This window comes from Haliaeetus albicilla, chromosome 17 (assembly GCF_947461875.1).
Source record: "Haliaeetus albicilla chromosome 17, bHalAlb1.1, whole genome shotgun sequence".
Classification (NCBI taxonomy): domain Eukaryota; kingdom Metazoa; phylum Chordata; class Aves; order Accipitriformes; family Accipitridae; genus Haliaeetus; species Haliaeetus albicilla.
This window is the reverse complement of record NC_091499.1, coordinates 8,092,986-8,118,300: the sequence shown is the minus strand read 5'-3', so window position 1 is coordinate 8,118,300 and position 25,315 is coordinate 8,092,986. Positions and strand designations below refer to the sequence as shown.

At 39.5% G+C, this 25,315-nt stretch overlaps 1 protein-coding gene across 2 annotated transcripts in view; it reads left to right on the top strand.

Annotated features, from left to right (window-relative positions):
• Positions 1-25,315, top strand: part of PHIP (pleckstrin homology domain interacting protein) — a 117,763-nt gene that overhangs the window by 15,760 nt on the left and 76,688 nt on the right. For both annotated transcript variants that reach the window (XM_069804712.1, XM_069804711.1), the window contains exons 7-12: positions 3,494-3,654; positions 16,228-16,449; positions 17,051-17,151; positions 24,101-24,171; positions 24,983-25,083; positions 25,199-25,239. In XM_069804712.1, the coding sequence (XP_069660813.1) occupies positions 3,494-3,654; positions 16,228-16,449; positions 17,051-17,151; positions 24,101-24,171; positions 24,983-25,083; positions 25,199-25,239 (697 nt within the window). The remainder of the gene's footprint in view (positions 1-3,493; positions 3,655-16,227; positions 16,450-17,050; positions 17,152-24,100; positions 24,172-24,982; positions 25,084-25,198; positions 25,240-25,315) is intronic.

Genomic DNA, 25,315 nt, shown 5'->3' with positions numbered 1-25,315 from the left:
TGGGGTTTTTTGTATGTTTGTTTTAAATTTTATTTGTTTGTTTTTAAAGCAGGATCTTATGTGTGAGTAGTAGACAGGCATGTAAAGCTAAGTTAATGTTAATTTCCTTAGCTGGCCAGGCATTGGGTGGGAGTTCTTGCTGTGCAGTGTCCACTTCGCAGTGCCTTTCCAGCAAGGAACAGGCAATCTCTATTCTGTTGTTTTCTTCTTTCTTCCTTCCAACCCTTCTCTTCATGTTGGTTGATGCACTGTGAGGCCCAGCCAGTGCTCTCTAACCCTTCCTGGGATAAAGTCTCATCCTCCTTCCCTCCCTTAATTATGTATGGTTTGTGGCTCCCACTGCAGCTGTTTAACTGCCTATACCTTATCACTCTTCCGGTGATTAACACCTTTGTTCATACTGACTCATTTGTGTGAGGCCAAGCAAAATTTAAGCAAAGACAGAAAACTGCTAATGTGGCTAAAACAAGGGATATACTAGACTTGCTGACACAAGGGTTTCTAAAATCACTTTTTTTCCAAATGCAGTTAAAATCAAGCTAAAACAGATTAGAGACCATATAACGCCTTACAAACGTTGATGCTAGATATGGGCAGCAATCATTATAAAACCAAAGGTCTATAATGAGTACAAAGGCATTATTAACTGTAGCCTTTCTCACCTTGGCTTGCACCAGAAAAGTCAACTTTATTGGATGGTTGCAGGAATTTATTCTTGAGACACAGCTTTTTTAAAATTTTTACCTGTATTCTGGAGGAAAGAAATAAATGCTGTTGTGGTAGCAAAGTGTGCAGGTGACACATTAGAGTTGTCAGTGTTTGGAATAAAAAGTGGGAATAGGTCGGAGAAATCAAGCTGGATCACTTGGCAAAGTCAGTGAGAGTAAATACAAATGTAGTTAAATGGAAGGGAATATTGAAGAGCAATGGTGGATGTGAGAATTTTGTTCAAAACAACAACAAAAAACCAGTTTGAGAAGTCCTCTAAAAATTATATGTTTATGGACAGTGTTCAAACCTGTGGGAGATTGATTCTTCCTTTCTCCCCTGCCAGTGCCATGGTGTTGGTAAAAAAAAAAAATTTCCCATAGAATGTAAGTTCATAATACTGTTTTTTTTCCATGTCAAATCACTTTTTAATTAATTTTATTTTTAACCAGTTATGGGATTTTTGTGTGTTTTTAAGCTTTGATGAAGGCCAAAGAGTGAGATAGATCTCAGTTTTCTTGTTTCCAGTATCACTATGTTGCCTCTTACTTCCTCCAGTAGGTTGTTACTGAGCAAGGGGCATGTCACCTGTTGAGTTTCCCAGGGATATGTGAACTAGTAGCAAGTTGCCCATTACCACTTCACATCAGCAAGAATACAATCAGAAATACTGGCTTAGGTTCTGTTAAACTTAATCATCTTCAGTGATTTAAAAAAAACCAACCCAAAACCAACAAACTTGCAATTTCATCTCAAGTACTTTAAAAGGTTTTTCATAAATTCAGATATATATTAAAAACTAAATGCTTATATGAAGTCATTGGTTGTTTTATCCTGAAGAATGTGCTTACAGTTTTGATTTATTGACAGAACATCTCTGCAAATTAAACTTTTAGTTAAGCTTTTTTCTGTTTTTGTGAGCTACAGTTTCATTTGAAGGCATTGCTAGAAGCTGATTTCCAGCAACCATCTCCATCTTACATTAAGAGCAAACAAAAGGTGACTTCTGAGTAGGTTGAGATTGTTGTGTAAGCTCACTTTATTGTTGTGACAAAGACCTTCCTTATTCTGTTTATGTGAGTGCACGTGTGTTAGGGTTTTCTGGGGGGGGGTGGGGTGAGGGGTTTGTTCGGTTTTTTGCTTGTTTGTTTGTTTTTTAAACTGTAGGATGATTTGTCAGAAACCAAAACTAGATTTATCTTGTGACTGAACTAATCTTGGTTTCCTGCTGTCTGAAGTAGACTGTTGGCAAGGAAAAGATTTGTCATAAAGCAAATGCATCTGCATCTTTTTCTTGTATAAGGGGAGGGTGAAGAGGATATAGTAGAGCCTTAAGGCAGTGATGCATTGACTAAAAGTGCCTTGCTCCCCAGTTAACCATCCTGTTCCTTCACAAAGCGTCTTGAACTAGGAAAACTTCCTTGAATCCTTAGGCTACGTAGGCAGTTAACTGAAATGTTTTAGGACTGTTTTTACGGCCTGAGGCCAGTGGGCTTGGCAGTTGTCCATACCACTAAGTGCTTTTGCTCCTTACAGAGTAGCTACAATCCAGTTTGCACATTTAATGTAGATTGACCTGTGCTGACTCATGAACCAGTGTCTGGTTGGTCTGGGCCAAAACCAAGCAATGCAAGAGGTTTGTAGCTGTTTCACAGCTGATGCTAGGAAGTGAATGTGATTCAGTGCCCAGACCCCTGCCCTGGTCCTGCTCAGTTCGCTAGTACAGACAACCTTGGTCACATATAAAGAATGGCTAACCAGAGTAGTAATGAAAGTATTAGCTACCTCTCTTGGCACTGATAGATCTTGTTTTTCATGTGTGTGTATTGCTGTGGACATGCTGGGCATTTATGTTTTTACTTTTCACATATTCAGAAGCTGTAGATCTGAATATATTACCTGCTTTATCACAGATCTGTGGAATATACAATGTATTACTATTGCCACTCTTTGGTCTAATAATATGGGGGAGCATTTGACTGAATGTCTATGTATCCGTGCATATAAGCATTATACTCTGTTGTTTTATCATTGCATGAGTAGCAGTTTAAAATTGGTAACACTGAGATTTATTTTCTTTACTGAAGTTCTTGATGGAAGATTTCCATTTTGTTAAAACAAGGTAGATTCCTGCTCCTGGATCTTCTTAGCTTTTAAACTTGAAAAAAAAATCCCAAACTCTTTGAACAAGGTTCTGTTAGTCAAAATCAGAATTTTCTGTAAGGTTTTGGTAAATTTATATGTAATTTTTTGTTTGGTGTTTTTTTGTTTGTTTAGCTGTAGTGGGTAGCAATATTCTTAAAAAAAAATTGTCTTGCAAGTGGTGGATAAATGTTTGATTGTATAAATCTCAAAAAGCAGGTTGCCTTGGAGAAGATTTGAATATTTGCTGATCTTTAGATGATAGCTACCTGGAAGCTCTTAGACTTTGTTACATTTGAGGTAGTTTATTCATCCATGGAAGCTGTCTCGGTCGTCCTGAATTTCTTACAGTAGGTATAAAGTGAGAAGCATATGTTTGGGCACTTAAAGTTGAAAGTTGTATTGCATCTTTATGCTCTGCTTGCAGTTTGGTACTTTTTTGCACATCTGTATCATAGGCTACTTTTTTGTATGTATTTTTCCCTAACTGCGGCAAAATGAGAGAATTACTGTAGTAAGCTGTTCATATGGCAAGTGGTCCAATGTTGAAAGAAACTTTCCATCCTGGAGAAGTATTTTAGTTTGTGAACCCAATATAAATGCCGTGTCTTTTTTTTTTTTTTTTTCTTTCCCCATTTGGTAGTGGATACCCTGTTTTCAAGAAAACTAAATGGAAAATACAGACTTGAACGTCTTGTTCCAACTGCAGTCTATCAACATATGAAGATGCACAAACGAATTTTAGGACACTTGTCTTCTGTATACTGTGTAACTTTTGATCGGACTGGCAGGCGAATATTTACTGTAAGTACAAAATCTTTATTTTTGTAGATAATTTTTTTTTTAAAGTACAGATGGCATGTCACTGAATTGTTTCCAAAACCTAAATGTACTGATGTTGTGTATCAAGAGTAGATAAATGCTTTACTACTGTTGCTCTCATATATGCTTTTTAATAGCCATGCTGGTTTGCACTTTAAAATCATTTTGGAATGCATGTCTAAAGGCTAGATGTGATGGTGATTGCTGATCTGTCAGAAAACTCGGGTTATTTTCAGTGGAAAGGATTTACCCTATGTAGGTTCTTTCCTCTGGACTTATTTTCTCTAGCAAAAACATAAGCAAAAGAAAGGACCACCACCACAGAATTTGATTAGGAGGTCAGGGAGGACAATCAGTATGTAATTGAAGATTATTTTTACTCTTTTCTATTAACTTTTGTTAAATTTAAAGCACGAGTATTAAGTTTAACAGTCTGGTGATGCACTTAGATTTGGCTCCGCATGTTGAAGGGAGCTAGAAAGCTGAAAACTCCCATAGTGTGTTGTAACAGATGTTGGTTCACAAGGTATTATCTTTATGAGATCCCAGGAACTTTTTTTTTTGTACCAGTGTTCTTAGTATTTTTAACTGTTGGCTTTTTTGTTGTTGTTAAAATATTGGATGGATCTCTGAAATCGGTTCTGAAATTGCAAGTTTCCCAAGGCATGGGAATTATAAAAACAGATAGGTGTCAGTGTAATTTGGATTTCTTGATAAATAGTCACGTTTAGTAGAGCCAAAGATCTCATAAATACACACCTTGTGCCAATCTGGGACACTTTGGCTGCATTTATTACCTTCCCACAAACACTGTATGTAATTGATACCTTTGTGGATCCAGGAGCTTGATTGTGTCTTTTCTAACCTCATTGCAGGTAACTCGGAACAATGCAAGTGGAAATACAGTTCAGTTCTACTTTATGTATTGCAGTCCTAACTTAGTTGTAAATATAATTTGCCCTTTCACCCACATACATTTTGCTTTGTTGCGTGGAGGGATGTGCAGTGGCAGGGGTGGGACACTTGCAGTGTTTTGAATAGACCTGTTTGTTCGCTTGTTACTTCAGGCACAGCAGAGACTTTTTTCATATTTCTTTAGCTTTCATTAGCAAGCTAAGTCCCTCAACAGTCATAGGCATTAAATTCTTATGTCCTGTAGTTTATGCATGATTAACCTATCAGAAAAAGGACTCTCTGTTGTGGGTTTATTTTATATGTGACATGGCAGAATAGATTAGAGATTTTGTGTACCAAGTATAAAAATTGCCTATGCTTACCCTGTTCGCCTCTAAATAAAAACTTCTGTTTGTGCTTCCTAGATGAAGTGCATAAAAGTTGCTGTTAAGGTCTTCTGATTCTTGATTTTCCTAAAACTTTCCTGTATTCCTAAAATCTTTCCTCTTCCAGAGATGCACTAAACTTCCTCTTGGGTGCATCTGCAGTGATCATCTGTTGTTGCACATGCCCTTGTTTTTTGCAGTCTGATTTAAAAGTGATTGAAGAGAGGGAATTCTGTTGACTGGTAACAGCAGTTTAGTTCCAAAAGAAAAGTAGAAGATCTGAAATGGAGTAGGGGGGAGCAATACTGCTTCTGCAACCCCCGAGCTTTGCTGGCAGTCCTTTGCTGGCAGATACACTGGTGTCCTGGTATGATTGCTTGAAAAAGGTCCCAGTTTAGATCATGGTTACTTCAATCTAGTGTTAAATAAAGTGCCCATAGAAATAAATTGTGGCTGGTGAATTTTTATTTTGGAGGGCCTGGGACAGAACTTCTTACCTCTGCATTCTCAGGTAAATCCAGTGTTTTTTGTGTAGACGTTTAAGTGGTTGTTGGCAAATTGAAAACCAATGGGTTGTATTCCACATTCCAGTAAAATCCAAGTTGCTGTAGCTGGTGTGATGTAGTCAGTGGATAGAGTCATGAACTGTCTTGTTGCAATTGCGTCTGTATAATGAAATGGTGCCAATTCATTTTTAATCTAGACCACTACAATTTCTAAAGTCTCTAGTGTAGTAAGCAGAAGTAGCAATTTATAATAAAAGGTAAGCCAAACTTCTTTCCAGAAGTGTCAGTTGCCAAGCATGTAAATTTGACTGCATCAATAGGGAATCATTCTTGCTCTATGATTTTACTCTACAACCTCCAGCATTCAGTGTGACATTACCTAGATAAGAGGCTGTTTGAGACTTATGATTGGTTCTAGAAGATGTGTCATAACTGTTTGCTTTTCCTCCCAACCTCTGAAGGATTGATAGTCTCTAAATTCAAGTTCTGTTTATGTTCAGCTTCAAATTCAAAGGCAGAGAAAGTAATCTCAGCATATTTTTGAGTCATACTCTTCTGGGAGATGTTATCTTTGCTAGGAAGAAGATGCTCTTAGTTTGCCTAAAGGCAATGAAAACAGGACATTATGGAGTTTTCCTACTAGCTAGTAGGTCTGTATTGGGTTTGTGTGGCAAGGTTTTGGTGGCGAGGGGGCTACAGGGGTGGCTTCTGTGAGAAGCTGCTGGAAGCTTCCCTCGTGTCCGACAGAGCCTATGCCAGCTGGCTTCAAGACGGACCCACCGCTGGCCAAGGCCGAGCCCATCAGTGGCGGTGGTAGTGCCTCTGGGAGAACAGATTTAGACAGGGGGAAAAACCCGCACAATTGCAGCCAGGGAAGAGAGGAGTGAGATGTGAGAGCACCAGCCCTGCAGACCCCCAGGTCAGTGCAGAAGGAGGGCAGGAGGTGCTCCAGGCGCTGGAGCAGAGATTCCCCTGCAGCCTGTGATGAAGACCATGGTGAGGCAGGCTGTCCCCCTGCAGCCCAGGGAGGTCCACGGGGGAGCAGATCTCCACCTGCAGCCCGGGGAGAGAGGACCCCACGCCGGAGCAGGGGAATGCCCGAAGGAGGCTGTGACCCCGTGGGAAGCCCGCGCTGGAGCAGGCTCCTGGCAGGACCTGTGGCCCCATGGAGAGAGGAGCCCAGGCTGGAGCAGGTTTTCTGGCAGGACTTTTGATCCTGTGGAAGGGGCCCGTGCTGGAGCAGTTTGTGAAGGACTCGTGTTGGAGAAATTTGTGGAGGACTGTCTCTTGTGGGAGGGACCCCATGCTGGAGCAGGGGAAGAGCGAGGAGTTCTGCTCCTGGGGAGGAAGGAGTGGCAGAGACAAGGTGTGATGAACTGACCCCAACCCCATTCCCTGTCCCCCTGTACCTCTGTGGGGGAGGAGGGAGAGAAAATCGGGAGTGATGCTGTGCCCAGGAAGAAGGGAGGGGTGGGGAGAAGGTGGTTTTAAGATTTGGTTTTATTTCTCATTATCCTAGTCTGATTTGATTGGTAATAAATGAAACTAATTTCCCCAAGTCGAGTCTGTTTTGCCCGTGATGGTAATTAGTGAGTGATATTTCCTTGTCCTTACCTCGACTAACAAGCCTTTTGTTATATTTTCTCTCCCCTGTCCAGCTGAGGAGGGGAGTGATAGAGCAGCTTTGGTGGGCACCTGGCATCCAGCCAGGGTCAATGCACCACAAGGTCATGGAATGACTGTTTCTATTTATATTCTTCTAGGGATTTCACAAGAGATTTCTGAAGATCAACCTTTTACCTGGTTTTTTTTTTCTGAATATACAAAAATACTGTTAGTATACAAACTGTGTTGTCTTGGTAATACAGGGGTTTTTTTTAATTAACTACAATTAAGGCATCTTTACTTGGCAAAAACACAGCTAAAAGACCTATCTGCCATCAGTGAAGAAAACCTAATTATTTCTGAGACTGCGTATTCTGGATCTCTTGAAAAGTGTGACTTGCAGAATGCACACAGGGTAATAGAAACAAGCATTGTCTTCTCTGGTTCCTGCACTACTTAACTTTCTGACTGCAAAGAAGGGTGGCCATCTCCTTTTTCCCCACCTTTATCTTCCTGTCTCCTCAGAGATTACTCTTTCTAGGGAATAATAAACAGTGCTGTGTAATAGTCTATGTAAGATTTCCAAACCAAGATTAATTTGTACATTTCTTGGCAGTTTCACTTGAGGCCACAAATCTGTGTAATGGTAGAAAAGTGAACCAGTTTTACTCCATACCTTGGCAATGATGTCATCAGTTCTCTCTTGGTGCTGAATTTGTTCTAGGATTCACTTTTGACAAATATTTTTTAATAGGTTCATAATTCGTAGCAGTTGTAGACATAACCTTGGAAGCAGGAGCTGTGGTGTAAGCCAATGCCCTTGCTAGTAGAACTGCAGCAGTATTTTAACAGCTGTGAATTGTCCCATTCAGTTCAGATAGAATCCCGTGAATTTATTTGAACTCTAATATTGTTATCTTGCCAAGATGCTACAGAATTTACAATTTTACCTTAGTCTTTTTTTTTCCTTTTTTCCTTCTGTTTTCCTTTTTTCTTGTTGAGACTTGCTAACATAATTTAATTTTTCTTTGCAATGGAGATGTACATGTACACATGCCTCTATGGCTATACTATAGCCAGCTGCTAGGGAGCAGGCTCATTTTATGCTGATCTTCTTTCCTTAATTTGCTGTTATTAAATACACCTCTGAGGACCCTGCACGTGGCATTAGGTCCCAGAACTAGGTTTTTTTTTCTTGCTGACGATTTTCCATCTTTAAGTTTTTTTTGTGCAGGTTGCTCTCTGTCAGTTACATTCTGCAAGCAGCTTTTTTGGGGTCTCATAATGCAGGGTTTGGTTTATTGGTTGACTTTTTTTTTTCTCTGTGCTTTGAACAATCTCTTCATCCAGTAAAATGACTGCAGGCTGTAAGCTTACTGTAAAGTCAGTAGCTTATTCATAATATTTATCTGTACAACGTAAGAATTGCAGAAGCATGTTTTATGTAATATGTATAGTTCTGTCGACAGAGTTTTTTGGGGTTTTTTTGTTTGTTTGTTTTTAATTAGTGCAGCTCCAAGAAAAATGGGACCAGTGGTTTGAGATTTCTAGACTATGATGCAATTAATATTAATGGCTTGGTTCTGTTCCCATGCATGTACTGCTTTGAGAAAGAGATTAATCCCCATGTGAGTGATTTCCACCCCCTGTAGTGTTTTGCAAGTTTGGGGTTTCCTATTCCCTTCTTCTTTCAGGTCTCTCTTTTGAGCAGTGAGGCTGTTATTTGTTGGCATCGGTTTTATACACACACCCACCCCGTTTTTGTCTCCTCCGCTTCTTGGGTTTTTTTGGTGCTAACTGCACTTTTGAGAATACACAAGCTTCTTCATACTCTTAGGTCTCACATCATGATAACAGTAGAACAGAATGAGCTGATGCTATTATTCAGGTAATCATTGTATCAAAGTAGGTGTAGAGCTTGAACCTTTTTGAAGCTTTAGATACAGTGCAAATTTGAATCTAGAAACACAGAAACAGTTATGAACATATTAATTGAGTAGCATGGTAAAAAAACCCCACAAATCTGAGTGCTTTATAGAGTGCTTGTATGTTTGTTTTAAGGAAGCAAAGGGATTAAAACTAAATCTGCTTAGAGCTTTATAAGCAGAGTTTAGAGGAAAAAAAGGAGCCCTTTTTTCTCTAAACTGCTTATAAAGCTCTAAACAGCAAGTTTGCTAATTCTGTTGTGAACCTGTGTTAACTTGTTCATTGGAATTGATTTGGAAGTATGCATTACTGAGCTTGTTAACCAACTTTTTTCCTCTTCCTTTTTCCTTCTCTTTAGCTTCTCAGAAACTTAGTAGAAGTGAATAAATCCAAGGTATAATTGAAATTAGCCTGTGTGTATACAGTTGTCAAAAAGATTCTGTGAGCTAATAATTTAAAATTTTCTTTTATTTAAAAAAAAAATAACACTGTGTGTCTCTTTCAAGTTATTCAATATGAGTGAGATTAGGAGCCTTTTCAAAAGCATTAAATGCTAACAGCTACATTTAAATGCAGCTAAACATCTGTAAATTTAAGAGGTCCTTGAATCTTCTTTCTTCTCATAGACATTCTGGGTAGGTGAGCATCTTAGTGGGAGGTCCCAAGTTCTGACTATTAATTAGAACTTATTCCTGAAAGTGGTTTACTTTCTTTTCATACAGGTATTTGAGCTGAACTAAAAGTAGCAGTAAAGGTAGAATAGAATGTATAGTAGGTTCATTTATTGAGTCTTAGCTCAATGGATCTGAATCAAAAAAAAGCCAGTAATCTAGAAGGAAGTAGTCATTTCAAGGGTTTGATAAAGATTTTCAGAGAAAAAGAGAAATAACAGAAATTAGAGTATTGAACACTTGCTTTTCATATTCATACAGTCTACCATGATGGGGCAAAGAGCAAAGACTGCAAGTGTTTGTTACAGTTTGTGAGGATACAATGTGAAGAAGTTTGAGATAATTCAGAAAGACTTTTGAGGTTAATGCCAAATAATTGGGTTAGTACATTGCTGTGTTGTGGTTAAAAGGACTACAAAAGTCCTAGCTTAGATGAAATTAAGAGAAATTACAGAATTTGTTGTACTTGTGCTAGACTGCTCTTTTTTTTCTTTTTTTCTTTTAAATGATAACACCCTAAGGATATTGGAGAAATTGAAGATTAATGGTCAGAAAAGAGTTGTGGCACTGTCCAAAGCTTTGGAAAACAGTGCCTGTTAGTAAGGTGCTCTAGCGTGCTTGAGGTGTAGAACTTCTAGTGTAAAAGCAAAGGGGTGGTTTGATTATTGTGCAGTTTTGTCTATGGGGTACTCTTTTTCTTTGGATCCTATTACAACTGCATTGACAAAGTAAATTCCAATTAGAACAACTTTATTAAGGGCTTTGGTGATTTCTAAGTTGTGGAGGTGCTGAAAGTATACCAGGGAGAGGAAGCTTTTTATTATGGACACTGAGGGATGTGAAAAGGAGAGTAAGAGGCAAATATGGGGCAAAGCATCTTTCTCAACAGGCTGGCCAACCTGGTGAGGAGAGTGTTAGAGTAGGAAAGATGTGGGAGGGAGACAATCATGTGAGGAAGTGGTAGACCAGGTGGGTAAGCAAAGAATGTGGGGTGATGTAGTTTCAGGAGAAACCCTGAAAAAAACAAAAAGGGCTGAAGAGGGCCCACCCCAAGTGTATGCACACAGATCAAGAAGTGCATTGTGGGGAAAGCTTTCACGCTTTGAGAAATCAGCCTGACTGGGTGCCCTTCTGAAGTGCCTGTACCCTAATGCATGCACTATGGAGAAAAGCAGGAGGAATTGGATTCTGTATGTAGTTGCAGGGCTACAGTCTCATCAGGACCAAAGAGGTGTGGTGGGGTTGGGTAGCTCACAGGACCGGGATGCTGCCATGGATGGATACAGGCCCTTCAGGAGGGGCAGGGCGGGATGGCAAGGAGTGGGAGTTGCCCTTTACGGGAGAGCGGTGGGAATGCATGAAGGTCTGTCCGGGGACAGGCGGTGAGCCAGCTGGGAGCTCGTGGATGAGGGTTAAAGGGCAGACCAATGTGGTGACGTTGGGGTGGGTGTCTGCTACAGCCTGCCTGATTGGGAAGAAGTAGATGAGGCCTTCTTCAGGCAACTGGAAGCAGCCTGATCTGGTCCTCCTGGTGGACTTGAACCACCCTGGTATCTGCTAGAGGGGAAACACAGCAGCATGTGAGCAATCCAGGAAGTTTCTGCAGTAGTGCACTGATGACAGCTTCCTGGCACAGGTCATTTGGGAGCTGACAACAAAAGATGTTCTGCTCGATCTTACAGTTACAAACTGTAGGTCAAGGGTGGTCTTGACTGCAGTGACCATGAGGTGACGAAGTTCAGGATCCTGTGAGGAGGGAACAAGGCAAAAAGCAGGATCACAACCCTGGGCTTCTGACCTGTCCAGGGACCTGCCTGGAAGAATACTGTGGGATATGGTCTGGAGGAAGAGAGGAGGGGTTCAGGAGAGCTGGTTATTTTTTAAGGATCACCTCTTCCAGACCGAAGAATGGTCCATCCTGATGTGTAGGAAGGCAAGCAAAAGTGGCAGGAGGCCTGCATAGACAAGCAAGGAGCTCCTGACAAAACTCAAACACAAAAAGGAAATGTGCAAGAGGTGGAAGCAGGGACAGATGACTTGGGAGAAATACAGAGCCACTCTCTGAAAGTTCAGTGATGGGGTTGGGAAAGCTGAAGACAGCCTGGTGTTGAATCTCACAAGGGATGTGAAGAGCAACAAGACTGGCTTCTTCAAGTATATCAGCAGCAAAGGGAAGACTAGGGAAAATAAAATAGGCCTGTTGATGAATGGGGCAGGAGACCTGGTGACAGAAGACACAGAAAAAGACAAGATAATCGATGTCATCTTTGCCTCAATCTTTAGTCTGTCTTCAGGAGTCCCAAGTCCCTGAGACCAGAGGGATTCTAGAGCAAGGAAGACTCCTTGTTGGTGGAGGAGGATCAGGCTAGGGAAAGTTTAAATGAACTTGCCGTACACAAATCCATGGGGCCTGATGGGAGACACCAGCAAGTGCTGAGGGCACTGGCCAATGTCATTGCGAGGCCATTCTCTACTATCTTTGAAAGGCCATGATGATCAGGAGAGGTTCCTGAGGACTGGAAGAGAGCAAATGTCACTCCTGTCTTCAAGAACGGCGAGAATGTTGTTCCAGGGAACTACAGACCGTTCTTCTCAATCACCTGAGGAAGTGATGGAGCAAATTCTCCTGAAAGCCATTTCCAAATGTACTAACAATAAGAAGGTGATCAGCATAGATCTGTGAAGGGGAAATCATTCCTGTCCAACTTGATAACCTTATACAATGAAATGACTAAGTTGTATGAGGGGCAGTAATGGATGTTGTTTTTCCTGACTGTAGTGAGGCTTTCAACACTGTCCCCCATAGCATCCTTACTGACAAACTGATGAAGTACAGGCTGGATAAGTGGACAGAGATTGAAAGTGGCCTGAACTGCCAGGTTCGAAGGGTTGTGATTAGTGGCACGAAGTCCAGCTGGAGGCCAGTCACTAGGGGTGTACCACAGGGTTTGGTACTGAGGCCACATTTTCTTTAAGGACCTGAGTGATGGGACAGAGAGTACCTTTAGTAAATGTGCAGAAGATAACAAAACAGGAATGGTTGATACATCATCCTGGGCAACCTTCTCTAGCTGACCCTACTTGAGCAGGGGGGTTGGACTAGATGATCTTGAGAGGTCCCTTCCCACCTCAATGATTCTGTGATTCTGTCCGTCCATTGCTGTTCAACTCTACAGACTCTGGTTGTTTTCCCTGTGCTGGCACTGTAGCAGTCTAGCAGTTAGATAAGGCAAATGTGTACCACAGAATCTCGGTGTGGAAGTTTTATGCATAAGAAGAAATAATATAGGCTGTACCATTGCTCTCCTTACCCAAGAGGCAGAAAATGTAATTATTAACAAGCTTCACTTATCTCCTTTGTCAAATAGACACGTCCCTGCAACAGTCCCCCTTATGACAAAGTTTTTAGAAGTAGAAATGGGCTGTTGCTTGCAGTAACTAAATGACACTGCACAAGGGAGCAGTCCTTGGTTGAGTGTTGAGGTTAAATGTTCAGAGCAGTACTCTTCTGTAATGCTGATTGCTCAGCCGCAGTGTCCTTAGAGGACCAAAGAGAAATGTGAAATCTCAAATGGTACTTTTCTGTTTGAGGGATGAGGGACCTTCTCTTAATAGAAGTACTTGTTTAAAATGAGTATGCAGCTACACAAGAGGTTTTTTGACAACCTTAATTGGAGGCTCAGATGCTTATGCCAAAAATGACTAGGGCAGAGGTGTGGGACGAGTTTTCTTGCCCACATCTCTGCGTTCATGGGTGCACCTGTTGAATAGTTGGGAAGAAAGAAAAGTCATGCCCTTACAGTCATGCCCACCTGAGGAAGAGTAGAAGCATGACAGCTGGTAAATCAAAATTACCTACCAAGGCACTCCAGAAATCAAATACACAGTAAAGTTTTAAATTATCTTGATTTTGCATGTCTGGAGTCCCCCTGCAAAACATTCTGCTGTGTTAAAATGTCACTAATGCTCCAAAGTAGCCTTTTTGCTGATGCTAAAGACCCTTCTGGAGAGAAGCAACCTGCATTTGTGTTCTGTAGAAAAATGTGCTCTCTCAATGTACCTAAATGCAATCAGTCTTCTTTTTACTATTTCAAGAACTGGGGCTGTATTGTATCTTGTTGTGTTAAGAGATATTTGTCTTGTCTGAATTAATACAAATGACATAGAAGGAGAGAAACTGCTGTGGATAACTGCCTGTGAGCCAGAAACAACTTTTTGTTCACTAAACGAAAAGTAAGCCTGAGGAAGTTGCCTGGTTTGCAGGGTATTGTTACAAATGAGAATGGGTGTATAATTGTTAGGTAACGGCAGGTAGGCTGTTCCCCTCCTTCTCCCAGATAGTAGTTTTGAATCTGAACTAATGTAATGAGTAGAATTCAGCTATCCTTTCAAGTAGAGAACTGATTTTTTTTAATAGTAACAACATAAAAGAAGTTAAGGAAATACGGGGAAATAAATTGTCTGTTCATCAGCGTTAATGTAATCTAAATAGGCTGGTCAGTATTTATTAAAAAAAGGCAAAAAAAAAAAAGGCTTTCCAAATCCTTTTATGTGTTCCAAAACCTGCAGGATGTGTCTGGGTTCCTTTTGAAAGTGTTTCCTGAAGTGTTTGCCTGGCTTCCCAGCGGGACTGCTCTGCTTCACACATAGTGGCTGTGTTGGTGAAAACTTCCCAAGCTGGTTATAGGTGTCCTGGGATTGGGCTGCCCAGAACAGTAGCTAAATTGAGCCACGGCAGTGTGGGATTTCTATAGTTACAGGAATGTACTAAATAAGGAAAATATATGTCATTTACTTGTTTACAGAAGCTGTAATGTTGAAAATAGTATCAGTAGCCTCTAAATATTTTTTGAGACTTTTGGTCATTCACTGAATGCTTACCAGTCTTTTAAAAATCTGGCTGTTGGTCCCTGTACTTTGGATACCTTTTTTTATAAAAGGTGGGCGATAGTATTGTCCTGCCTTCTGACTTTAAAGAATAAATACTAGCTGAACTTGTGCAGAGGCACTGTAAGTAGATGGAAGAGTCAAAACCCAGGTGGAATTTTGTAATGATGGTGTCACATTGTAACTTGCAGCAGCACCTGTGTGTGTCCAGTAGCAGATCAGTGCTCCAGATGTTAAAATCCAACACCCAGCTTTGTATTGCTTCTGAACCTAAGCAAATAAATGTTTACAGCAAACCTCCTCTTTCAGTGTCTCTGTGCAGTGTTCAAATGTCAATGTGTTGAGCAAGGTGCAAAGACTTTTAGGGAGGTGCAGGAATGCAATGAAAAATGAAGGGCTGAGTTGTGAAATTTTTGCTAGGGCTGTGAACTTGTTGTATACAGGCAAGCAGCTGTTACTGTGGTGTGGGAAGACCAGCAAAACGTTAGTTAAGTATGAATAGGTAGATGAAATGTCTGAAGTTTGTTGAGAAAGAGTGGTCATTTCAGTGTTTGTTAGTGTGAATATCAAAGCAGATTTATAGTATTTTGACTTAATAATGGAATAGCTGTTCATACAGGCTCTTTACTTCACTGTTACTGTGGTAAGTGTATGTCATGGTTTAACCCCAGGCAGCAGTTAAGCACTACGCAGCCACTCACTCACTTCCCCCCCACCCAGTGGGATGGGGGAGAGAATTGGGAAAGAAAAAAAGTAAAACCTGTGGGTTGAGATAAGAACAGTTTAATATGACAGAAAGGAAGAAAATAATAACAACAGTAATAAAATGACAATAATAATACTTAAAGGATTGGACTATACAAAACAAGTGGTGTACAACGCAGTTACTCACCATGTGCCCACCAATGCCCAGTTAGTTCCCAAGCAGTGATCCACCCCGCCAGGCCAACTCCCCCCAGTTTATATACTGGGCATGACGTCACATAGTCTGGAATATCCCTTTGGCCAGTTTGGGTCAGCTGTCCTGGCTGTGTCCCCTCCCAACTTCTTGTGCCCCTCCAGCCTTCTTGCTGGCTGGGCATGAGAAGCTGAAAAATCCTTGACTTAAGTCTAAACACTAGTTAGCAACAACTGAAAACATCAGTGTGTTATCAACATTCTTCTCATACTGAATCCAAAACATAACACTCTATCAGCTACTGGAAAGAAAATTAACTCTATCCCAGCCAAAACCAGGACACCAAGTATACTACTAACGCTGGTAGGGCATGAAGATCAAACTAGGAAGATAAGGAACGTAAGTGGTTACAATGCTAAATGGCAAACATGTTACTAATTCATAATTCATTTTCACATTTAATGTAAATTTTCATTTTAATGAATTGCAACAGCTTCTTCAGTTTGTGCTGGAGTTTTGGAAAAAGTGTTTTACTGAAAAGCATAAATCCAACTTGCTGTAGGATTTGTGATCTGTATTAAAACGCATCATGCTTTGTATATACTATTGAGAATTAATGTAATCTTGTGTTTTGAATGCAGTGTGGAAGACTGTTAAAAGCATGGGGGGGGAATATTTATCTGTGTATGCCACTAGTTCTATTTTTCAGTTCATTGTGTTAGTTAACTGTAATATCAAAACATCTAATGGTGTAGTTGAAATGATTTCTACCTTACTTCTAGGGATCAGATGATTGCCTTGTAAAAATCTGGGCAACAGATGATGGAAGGTTGTTGGCTACCCTGAGAGGGCATGCAGCTGAAATATCAGATATGGCAGTGAACTATGAAAACACCATGATAGCTGCGGGAAGCTGTGATAAAATGATCAGAGTTTGGTGCCTTCGAACTTGTGCACCCTTAGCAGTTCTGCAGGGCCACAGTGCATCTATAACATCGCTACAGGTAAGTTTTTGCTTTGCGAACTCACCCTAGCAATAAAATGCATCATTTGACTGAAAAACGAACCACCTGAGAATGTTCTGTGTAATGAAAATGCGTGCCTGGCAACTAAGCCATGAAGTGAGAAGGAATTTTCACAATACATATTTCACAATACATGTGTTTATTGTCAAAATGCCTGACCCTCGAAAAATGCGAGACATAATCCTTGTTGAAAAAAATTGTACAACACACGTGGGCAGTTCTGTTTTGAAGTATCATTCCTTTGCAGGCTGTGATTCTCAGCACAGGTACATTAAGAACTGTGGTCACTGCTGGATACTTTGGTTTGTTTCCATTCAGAGTTGCATGCTGTTGCACAACTTGGGTTGTGGGGAGGGAGAACCCAGAGTGTTTTGGCAAGTAACCCAGAAGGGTTGTTCTGAAGGAAAAGAGTGACTCTGAGCAGCATCGTGTTATTTTTGTGTTCATTGCAATTTATTTTCCTTAAGTATGGTTTGAGACTTTTTTTTTTTGTGAGAAGTCAATGACTTGAGGAACTTCTTAGCACATCTGGAACAGATTAACAGGAGACCTTTTCTTTTTTCTTCCCCCCTCCCCCCAGTTCTCTCCACTGTGCAGTGGCTCAAAGAGATACTTATCTTCAACCGGGGCAGATGGAACAATATGCTTTTGGCTGTGGGATGCTGGCACCCTTAAAATAAAGTTAGTTGCTATTTTATTTGTTGCTATTTCTTTTTTTGTAAATAAGAATGATGTACAAATGTTGGAGAAAAATTTAACTTAAACAAAACTTGTCACTGGCTGGTTCACTGTGTGGTTGTCGGGTATGATCTATTTCTGACGTAGCTAATAGCTTGCTTTCTTATCTTTTAAGGACTAAATTGATAATACAACTTTTTGTGGAGTGAAGCAAGTAACTGTATACCCAGTTTTGCTGTTCTCTGTTATTTTAGTAAAAAAAGTCTAATGATTTTTTTTTTTGTAATGTGATGTCAAAATTGGTGCTTTTTGGTTTGTTCTCACCTCTTAATCCCAAATGAAATGTAAATTATGTTGATAAAATGATTGCAATTTACACTTGAAAATCCAATATTTTTTTTTTGGAGACAGTAATGTCCTAGTATAAATTAGGATGGGGTATTTTTTATGTTTGTTCTTTCATTATCTGTATTATCTTTTCCTAGTTGCTCTTTGCTGCAGCATGGTAGGAGGCAGAATTCTTGGGCAGCTGTGTATTGGTGGCTGAAGTTGAGCCTGAAATTTCTGCCTTCAGAGTTTAAGATATTAAAAATGTTGTTAGGACCCTCAAATAGAGATAGTTTTTTGTTGTTGTTGTTGTGTTGGTTTTTTTTTTTATAAATTAACTTGTTCAATGGCTTTCAAATGCTTTTTTGCTCCTTCCTTTTCTTTATCACGAAACACCTGTAGCTTAAAATTGCAAATAGTTGTTTTAGTAATAATTAGTGATTTAGTTTTGGGGATGGAATGTGCTCTTAGAGATATATTCTTCTGGCAGGTAGGTTCCATTTTCTTGTAGTTTTGGTAATTGCTGTTAGAATCTCTTTCTTGCAGTGTGCCAAGGTTATGCAGGGCTTGTAGGTATGCTTGCATAGGTACTTCTCTAGTTGTCTGGGCTTTAACTATTTTAGTGTTCTCTGGGCGTTTTGGCTCTTTTTTTGATACTCTAGATGAAGCTGCTTCTCAGGCTGTTAATCCTCTGCTGCCTGGCGCATGCAGAAATCAAAGTAAGACTCTCCTCCTTACTGAGGAGAGGAGAAAACAGCTTACATGCTTATTTTTAATGTATGAAGGAGAGGAGTTGCCACCACATTATTTTTCTAAGTTCTCTCACGTCAGAGCTCTTGTTGACAAGATGAAATCTTAATATGCCTGATTTGTAAACCTTTCGAGTCCACATGTTTCTCTCCCTTTCTTTTCCCCTTTTTTTCTTTTTTCTCTTTTTCCTGAGTAAAGTTTGAGTCTATGGAATTGAATTTTGAAACAAATAATGTTATTAGAGAATAGTGGAATCCATGATACTTAGGTGGGTTATACTATTATGAACTGGGAGATGAATATTTAGAAATCACGAATGTTTGGATGAGTCATGGAGTTGGATGGGATTTGTCTTGAGGTAAAACTTAGGGAGTGAGAAAGCTGGTGTCAGTTATGGTAGGGGATTCTCAACTAATTCCTTTCCATGGTGATACATAAATGTAGAATAAAAATTTTTAGTGAGATGCACTTAGCAAATATTAAAGGAATAAAATATTTTTGAGTAATGCTTTCATGTATAAGTAGTTGCAGCAGATGTGATTAGACAGTGGCATAGAGAAAACAGATTAGTTCAGCTGTCTTGTGCAGTACAGCAAGGAAGTGGTCTGGCAACCCAAGTCATGCCAGTGATTCATGTTGCTGAACAACAGAGTGCAGAGTAAGTTTCGAGACTGGAATTTGTACCATCCTTACCTTTTGTTGTGGAAGTATTTTGAAGATTTTGCTTGAAAAGACAGAGGAACCCTTTAAGCTGTGTTTCTTCAGTCTGGAAAAAGATGAATGCATGAAGATGAGACATGTACAGCCATGAGTGTCTGGAGGAGGGCATATGATGAGTAATTGCTTGTTTGCCCTTATTGTACTAGAGGGTATCAAGTGAAGGTAGCCAATTCCAAACTGGAAGAATATGGTTCTTTACAAAACGTGCAGTTAATTTATGAAACTCCTTGCCACAGGGTATTATGCATTACACGAAGATATTAAAAGGCATCGCTGTGTACTTTTTCTGCTCTTACACATCCAGTCTTGGCTACTTTGGAGGCAGGATACTGGTCTTAGATCTTTGTTTGAACTTAGTAGAGCTGTGAGGTATTTGATGTTTTTTGATTCAACCTACAACTTGTTAAAAATATGGTAAAGTCTAAATAAGAAACAGGTCTTTTGGGACTGGAACTTAATAGTATGTTACAATATCAAAATAGTCAGACACCCAGAAAAGGCTTAAAGTAGCTCTTCTGGAATTGAACAGTATGCTAGTTCAGGGGAATTTGTTAGTTACAGGAAGCTTTACATAATGTGCTAAACTGTAAACGCTGTCATGCTTATTCCAGTAAACCAAAATAAATGATACTGGGAAACTTAAGAGTCCAGTGTAATTTTCCACAGGGAGGCTGCATTGTATGGACAGTGCATCTCCGTAATTAGTGTATGTTGTCATAACAGTTTTTGATGAGGTGATTGTACTTCCTTACATCTTTAGATCTGGATCTGCTTCCAGAGCTGTGGAAATATGTCAGGTTCCCTCCACATCCATTCAGTAATGTGCTGGGGAAAAACGAGTGCCAGCAAGATAAGAGCCTCAAAGGAAAGAAAGATTCCCATTAATTTTTTTCATAAGGCCCTTTGTGAGGTTCTTTTTTTAAAAATGTGATGTGTAGGCCATCTGGAAGAGAAAATAACTGGTGGGGTGGGAAGTTTGTCCTTCCTTTTACCGCTATAGTAAAAAATACAGGCTTGCTTCTGTTCAGTATCTCTAAAAAAGAGGAAGGCTGGCAGAGAAAATAAGATCTCTTACAACAATTGTTTAGGCTCTGAGCTTGCTGCCCTGTATCTTGGTTCTAGCACCACTCCCACCCCAGGAAGGAGAAATAGGAGCTTTCAAGCAAGACCAAAAGATCTAAGTAGTACAGGTGAGGGGTGCTGTCACATGCTTAAGTCAGAACTTGATTTCATCCTCCTCCTGAGCATGACGGCAGCCTATCCTTTAAGAATACGATTGCTGTCAGTGATGAAAGTGTGTTACTAAGTTGTCCAATATTTTAAATGGGGACTGGTGCTGAAGTCTTAAAATTTCAGCTGCTTAAAATAAAAAAAACCCGACAACATATATACCCCACCTCCTGCTTTTTATAGTCAGCACTACTTGAATCATCTAGCAGGGAGTTAAGATTAACAAGATGCTGGGTAGCCTCATGATGATCATGTGGTTGATTGTAGTTTCAAGACGATTGGCAGTGCCAGCAGTACTTCACTGAACTTTTTAATGAAATATGGGAAAGGCAGCGTTTGGATATGCTGCTGTGTTCAGTGTGCTCTTGAATTAAAAATAATCAGTTTTGTTCTTAACTATGCTGAAAACTGTTTCAGTGGAACCCAGCTTGGGTGGTTAAGTCTACTGGATCAACTCCCTGTGTTTAACTGAAAATTGGACTTAGTCCCTCCTGGGAGAAACTCCCTCTGAAGGGACTCTTTCCCTGTCAGCTTCTTCAGGAGATGAGGAAACTCGAAATTGTTCTTTATTCCCCACTTACAAGATGAAAATATTATGGAGCAATTATTTATCTCAACAGATAACGAATAATTGGAAAACTCACTACTTTGAAAACTAGTATTTGCCATTAAAATGGACTGTGACATCCTTTAAGCCTTCTAATGTCTAGTGCCCTACCCCAGTTCTGTTTTCTATTTGTTTTTTTAATCTCTGCAAATGTTTATTTTGTTTCATTCTTAGATGGCAAAAATCCTTGTATTCAGCTTTGCCAGCAGCTCTGCTGCAGAATTAATAGTATCTCTGAAATTAGAGGCTTTCAATGTTGGTCTCCCAATTTTTTGATAACCTTGTTAATTGGAGCATGTTCAATATCTAGGTCACACATACGGCCCAGACAGGAGATGCTTGGTGACTGAGCTCTGTTTTGATAAACTGCGAAAGGACACATTACAGTAGATTTGGTGCCATAGGATGAAACACAGACATTGGCATGGCTGGCCACAAAATTCTCATGTTGCTCAAAGGAGAGTGATCAGCCTTGTTCACATGCTTCTGTGACTAGTGTGGATGCATGTTCTTCAGTATTAGAGAGCCTCCTGTTATTTCAGCGAGGAGATTTCTGACTAGGCAATTACCATGTATGCCTAAAAGCAGTAACATTCCAGGTAGAGTAATTTGGTTTCCAGATAGAGGAATGGTAAGGTTGGTTGTTGCTGCAGGTGAGGAAGTCAAAGAATGTGGCTCAAACAAGATTAAGGGGAAAACAATTAAAATTTAGGCAATCAAGACTTTCCCCATATTTAGTCTCCTGTTACTATTCTGAATGGCAATAGAAAACACAAGAGTTGGATCCTATATCAATTGACAGTAGGGAGAAGAGAGAAAATCAGCCTTGGGTCATCAGAAATTGAAGAATAATCTGGCTCAAGTTTAGGGGAGAATTATTACAACTGGTCAGTGCATCAAAGTTAAATTAGTTGCACTGCAAAATGTTTCCATATGTATTTTCTCTGAGAAGGATGCTGAGTTTTCTTGTTGTTCTTCTGCCACCTGTTTGGATCACAAGTTTCCAGTGTTAGTCTGTTACTGGCAGACCATATGAACAAGGCAGCAGAACTGTCTCACAGATTTGGGTAGAGGAGTTTACTATACTGCTTTTCTCTTCTATTTTTTCCCCCATAATTTTAAAAAGAGGAAAAAAACTTAGGAAAAAGACGTGCTGATGATTTTGATGTTCCTGTTTTGGGTAAGGCGTTGATTTCTCAATTGTCATCAGTGTGGTGTGATACTTCCTGTCTGCTTTCTTAAGCAGAAGGCACTTGATGTTAAAAGGGCTGGTCATGCGTCAGATTTTAAATATGCTGAACCTTATCCATTAGCTTGTGAACAAAGACTTAATCTGGAGAGGTTATATCACACATGTGTTTTCTGGGAAGAAGTCTCGCTTGAGCCACTACCTGTCCAGAGTGAGGTTAGTCTGCAGGGCTTGGATTAGGTAACCATTCCTGCGCTGTTGCTGCATTTTGAAGATGAACTTGAGACGTTTATATGGGTGAGCGTGTCCCTTAGTTGAGGGCACATAGACCAAATTGCTTCTTTGTCCGCTGCTCTGAGTGCAGATAATTTTTGACTGCAGCCCTTCTCATTTCTGGATTCATGTTGAACTTAATACAGGTCTCTTCCAGGAGGAAAATGGTTTACCAGGGCTTTTCTGGACCTGTCTGTGAAATGTTTGTGAAGGTATCTTGGTGCCTTCCAGCCACTTAATAATTGGATTGAGAATGTTTGTAAAGCAAAACAATTAGCTTTGTTTCTTTATGTTGCGAGAAATTATGCTTTTGTTCCCTTCCCTTGCTTCCGAAAAATACTGATTGCAGAGGTCATTTTGCAAAGACCACAGTCTGCTCTATTGTAAAAGAATGCCATAATCTTTTGTCTCCTAATGTCTAAAATAACACACATTAGAGAGACGTAAGTTGGAGGATTTAACTTGGTTATCCAGACTAGAACATAAGTGCGTACTTGCTCTATTTTGCAGCTGTCCTAACTCCAAAGGCAGAGTTCACAAACCACAGTGGAAGAAAACAGCAGCCTTTTTATCTATTTACACTTGCTCCAAATTATGTAAGCTGCATATTGAATCATCTGATAGTTCTTTTTACGTCAGTATCTCAGTTAAGAAGGGTTTCAACTGTTTCGTAGAATAGGTCTTTGTCTTGTTTAGTGTATGTTGTTGTGAAGTTTCCTTGTTGTGAGTCTGCAGGGAGTTAGCTTAAAACTCCTAGAGGAAAGTTCACAGAAACAGCCTATACTGAATGGACAATTCAGAGAACGATTTCTTAACTGGTATTCCTGGTGTCTATTGCTTTGTTTTATGCACTAAGGTTTAATGCTTACTACTTTCTTTGAGGGAGCAATAGCTGATTAATGGAGAAAGGTCTCTTATGCATCTGCCTTCAGCTGAAATGAATTATATGGACCATTTTGCTTTTAAAAGAGAAAATTTTGAATAAGTTATGAATATGGATTCTTTTATGTTAAAACAAATCTTTAGTGATGACACTTGTGGGTGTAATGCTGCTGTTCTCTAGTAGGTTTATTCTTTGAGTGAAGATTGCAGATGGCATACTATGCAAGACCACCTACTGATTTGAGGTTGCTGCAGTGCATGAGCAGAATTGAAGTAATGATTGAAGAACCAGATCTGATTTGTTTTGGTTTTATACACTCTTAAAATGCCAAATCCATTGAAGCTTTAGTTCTGCTTGCACGTCAGGTTCTGAAATGCCTAAAAGAAAGCACAGGCCATATAAAGTAAAATTCCTTACAAACTTCTAGCTATTGTCCTGACATTCTTTGGGCACTATTTGAAACTAGCCCACAAAGAATGTATGTCCTCTGAAGAAAGTGGTATATTCTAATACTGTGGAAAACCTCCAAATTTATTAAAATGTCTTTTGTATCCTTTTCTATAAAGAGTGCGAAGCTCTGTTTCTCTCTTGTAAAAGCAGCCATGTGCTGCAGGAGAAAACCAGAGTTCCCGCACACCCAGTGGTTTAAAACTGACCGTCACGGGCAACTGGCTCCAGTGTCTGTTCTGCTTTGCCAGTGACTTAAGGAGAGTGTTTTGTATAGCAATATTAGAGGGGAACAGGTTTTAAGTTGTGATACAACTCTCCTTGATACATGGATTACTTAGTCCATCTGGATATCTTAGTTTTCTAAAGATCAGATCATGAAGCATAGTCACACAAAATTGTTTATAGATGGGCAGCCATCTGTTCCTTCATATTTAATTTTGTCCTTCTGTGCTTTATTTCTAAGACACTGACTTATTTTTTGAAGCCCTATTAGGAAATTATTTAACTGTTTCTCTATTTGTAGTCCAAGGCCAACAAAGTTTACAGAACGCCCTCGGCCCGGAGTCCAAATGATCTGTTCTTCTTTTAGTGCTGGTAAAAGACTTTTTTTTTTTTTTTCCCCCTTCCTTTTTCTCCCTTGTATCAATATAAGAAGTCATTTGGAGAGTAAAATGAAGTACAATACAGTTACTGTAGCATATTTCTTGTTAATAAGATGGAATTGAGTTAAAGTAGCTATTAAAAACCCCCAGATATTTAAAATAGAAAATCAGAATCTATGAATTAACTCTTGGTGATACAGAAATTCTTGAAAACAGTTAAATATAAAATGTTCACAGTAAGTCACTTGTGACTGCAAGTCTCTTAAAACATGATATATACCTTTTTCTTAGAGTGATTCTGAGAGTTGGCTTTATCTGAGATGGAATTTATAGGGGTTGGGACAAGAGGGTGTTGATTACCAGGTTCTCATGGTCTGAATTTCATTGATTCCAGAGTTGGCAATTGAAGAATGCAACATAAATAATTGGATAAAATATCAAAATGACAGAAACTTATTTTCAGAAGGGGTACTGGAGCTTTAGTTCCATTCAGTTTTTGTTAAGATAGAGGCTTCTAAGGGCTTAGTCACAAACAAATAACTGTAGTTAGCTAATCTTTCAGATATAGCTGCAGATGCATATTTATCTGACAGCAAATGTGAAATAATTCAACTCCAGTTAAACCTTTTGAGTTTCTAAATCTTGTTTTTACTTAAAGGTTAGTTACAGGAATAGCTGAAATGAGATACAGTTATAAGTGTGAGGGAATACATTTAAGTATTTGATGTTACAGCTGTTTGAAAATACTGTAATAACATTAGACTGCCTTTTTTTCTTAAGACTTATCTGTTTGTTTTTCTCAGGTGGAATGTTTTTGGCCACTGGGAGTACAGATCACATCATTAGGGTTTATTTCTTTGGATCAGGTCAGCCAGAGAAGATATCAGAGTTGGAGTTTCATACTGTAAATACTTTTTAAAAATTACATATGTATTTGATTAAAATAATAATTTGGATAAATTGAGATAATTTGGAATCACATTTGTTTTGTTTTTTTTTTTCCTACTTTTTTTATATAGGACAAAGTTGACAGCATTCAGTTTTCTAATAGTAGTAGCAGGTAAGCACACGATTTATTTATTCAGAGCTAGTTTTTGGACATTGTGGACATTTGTAAATAGCAGTTTCTGGAAGTA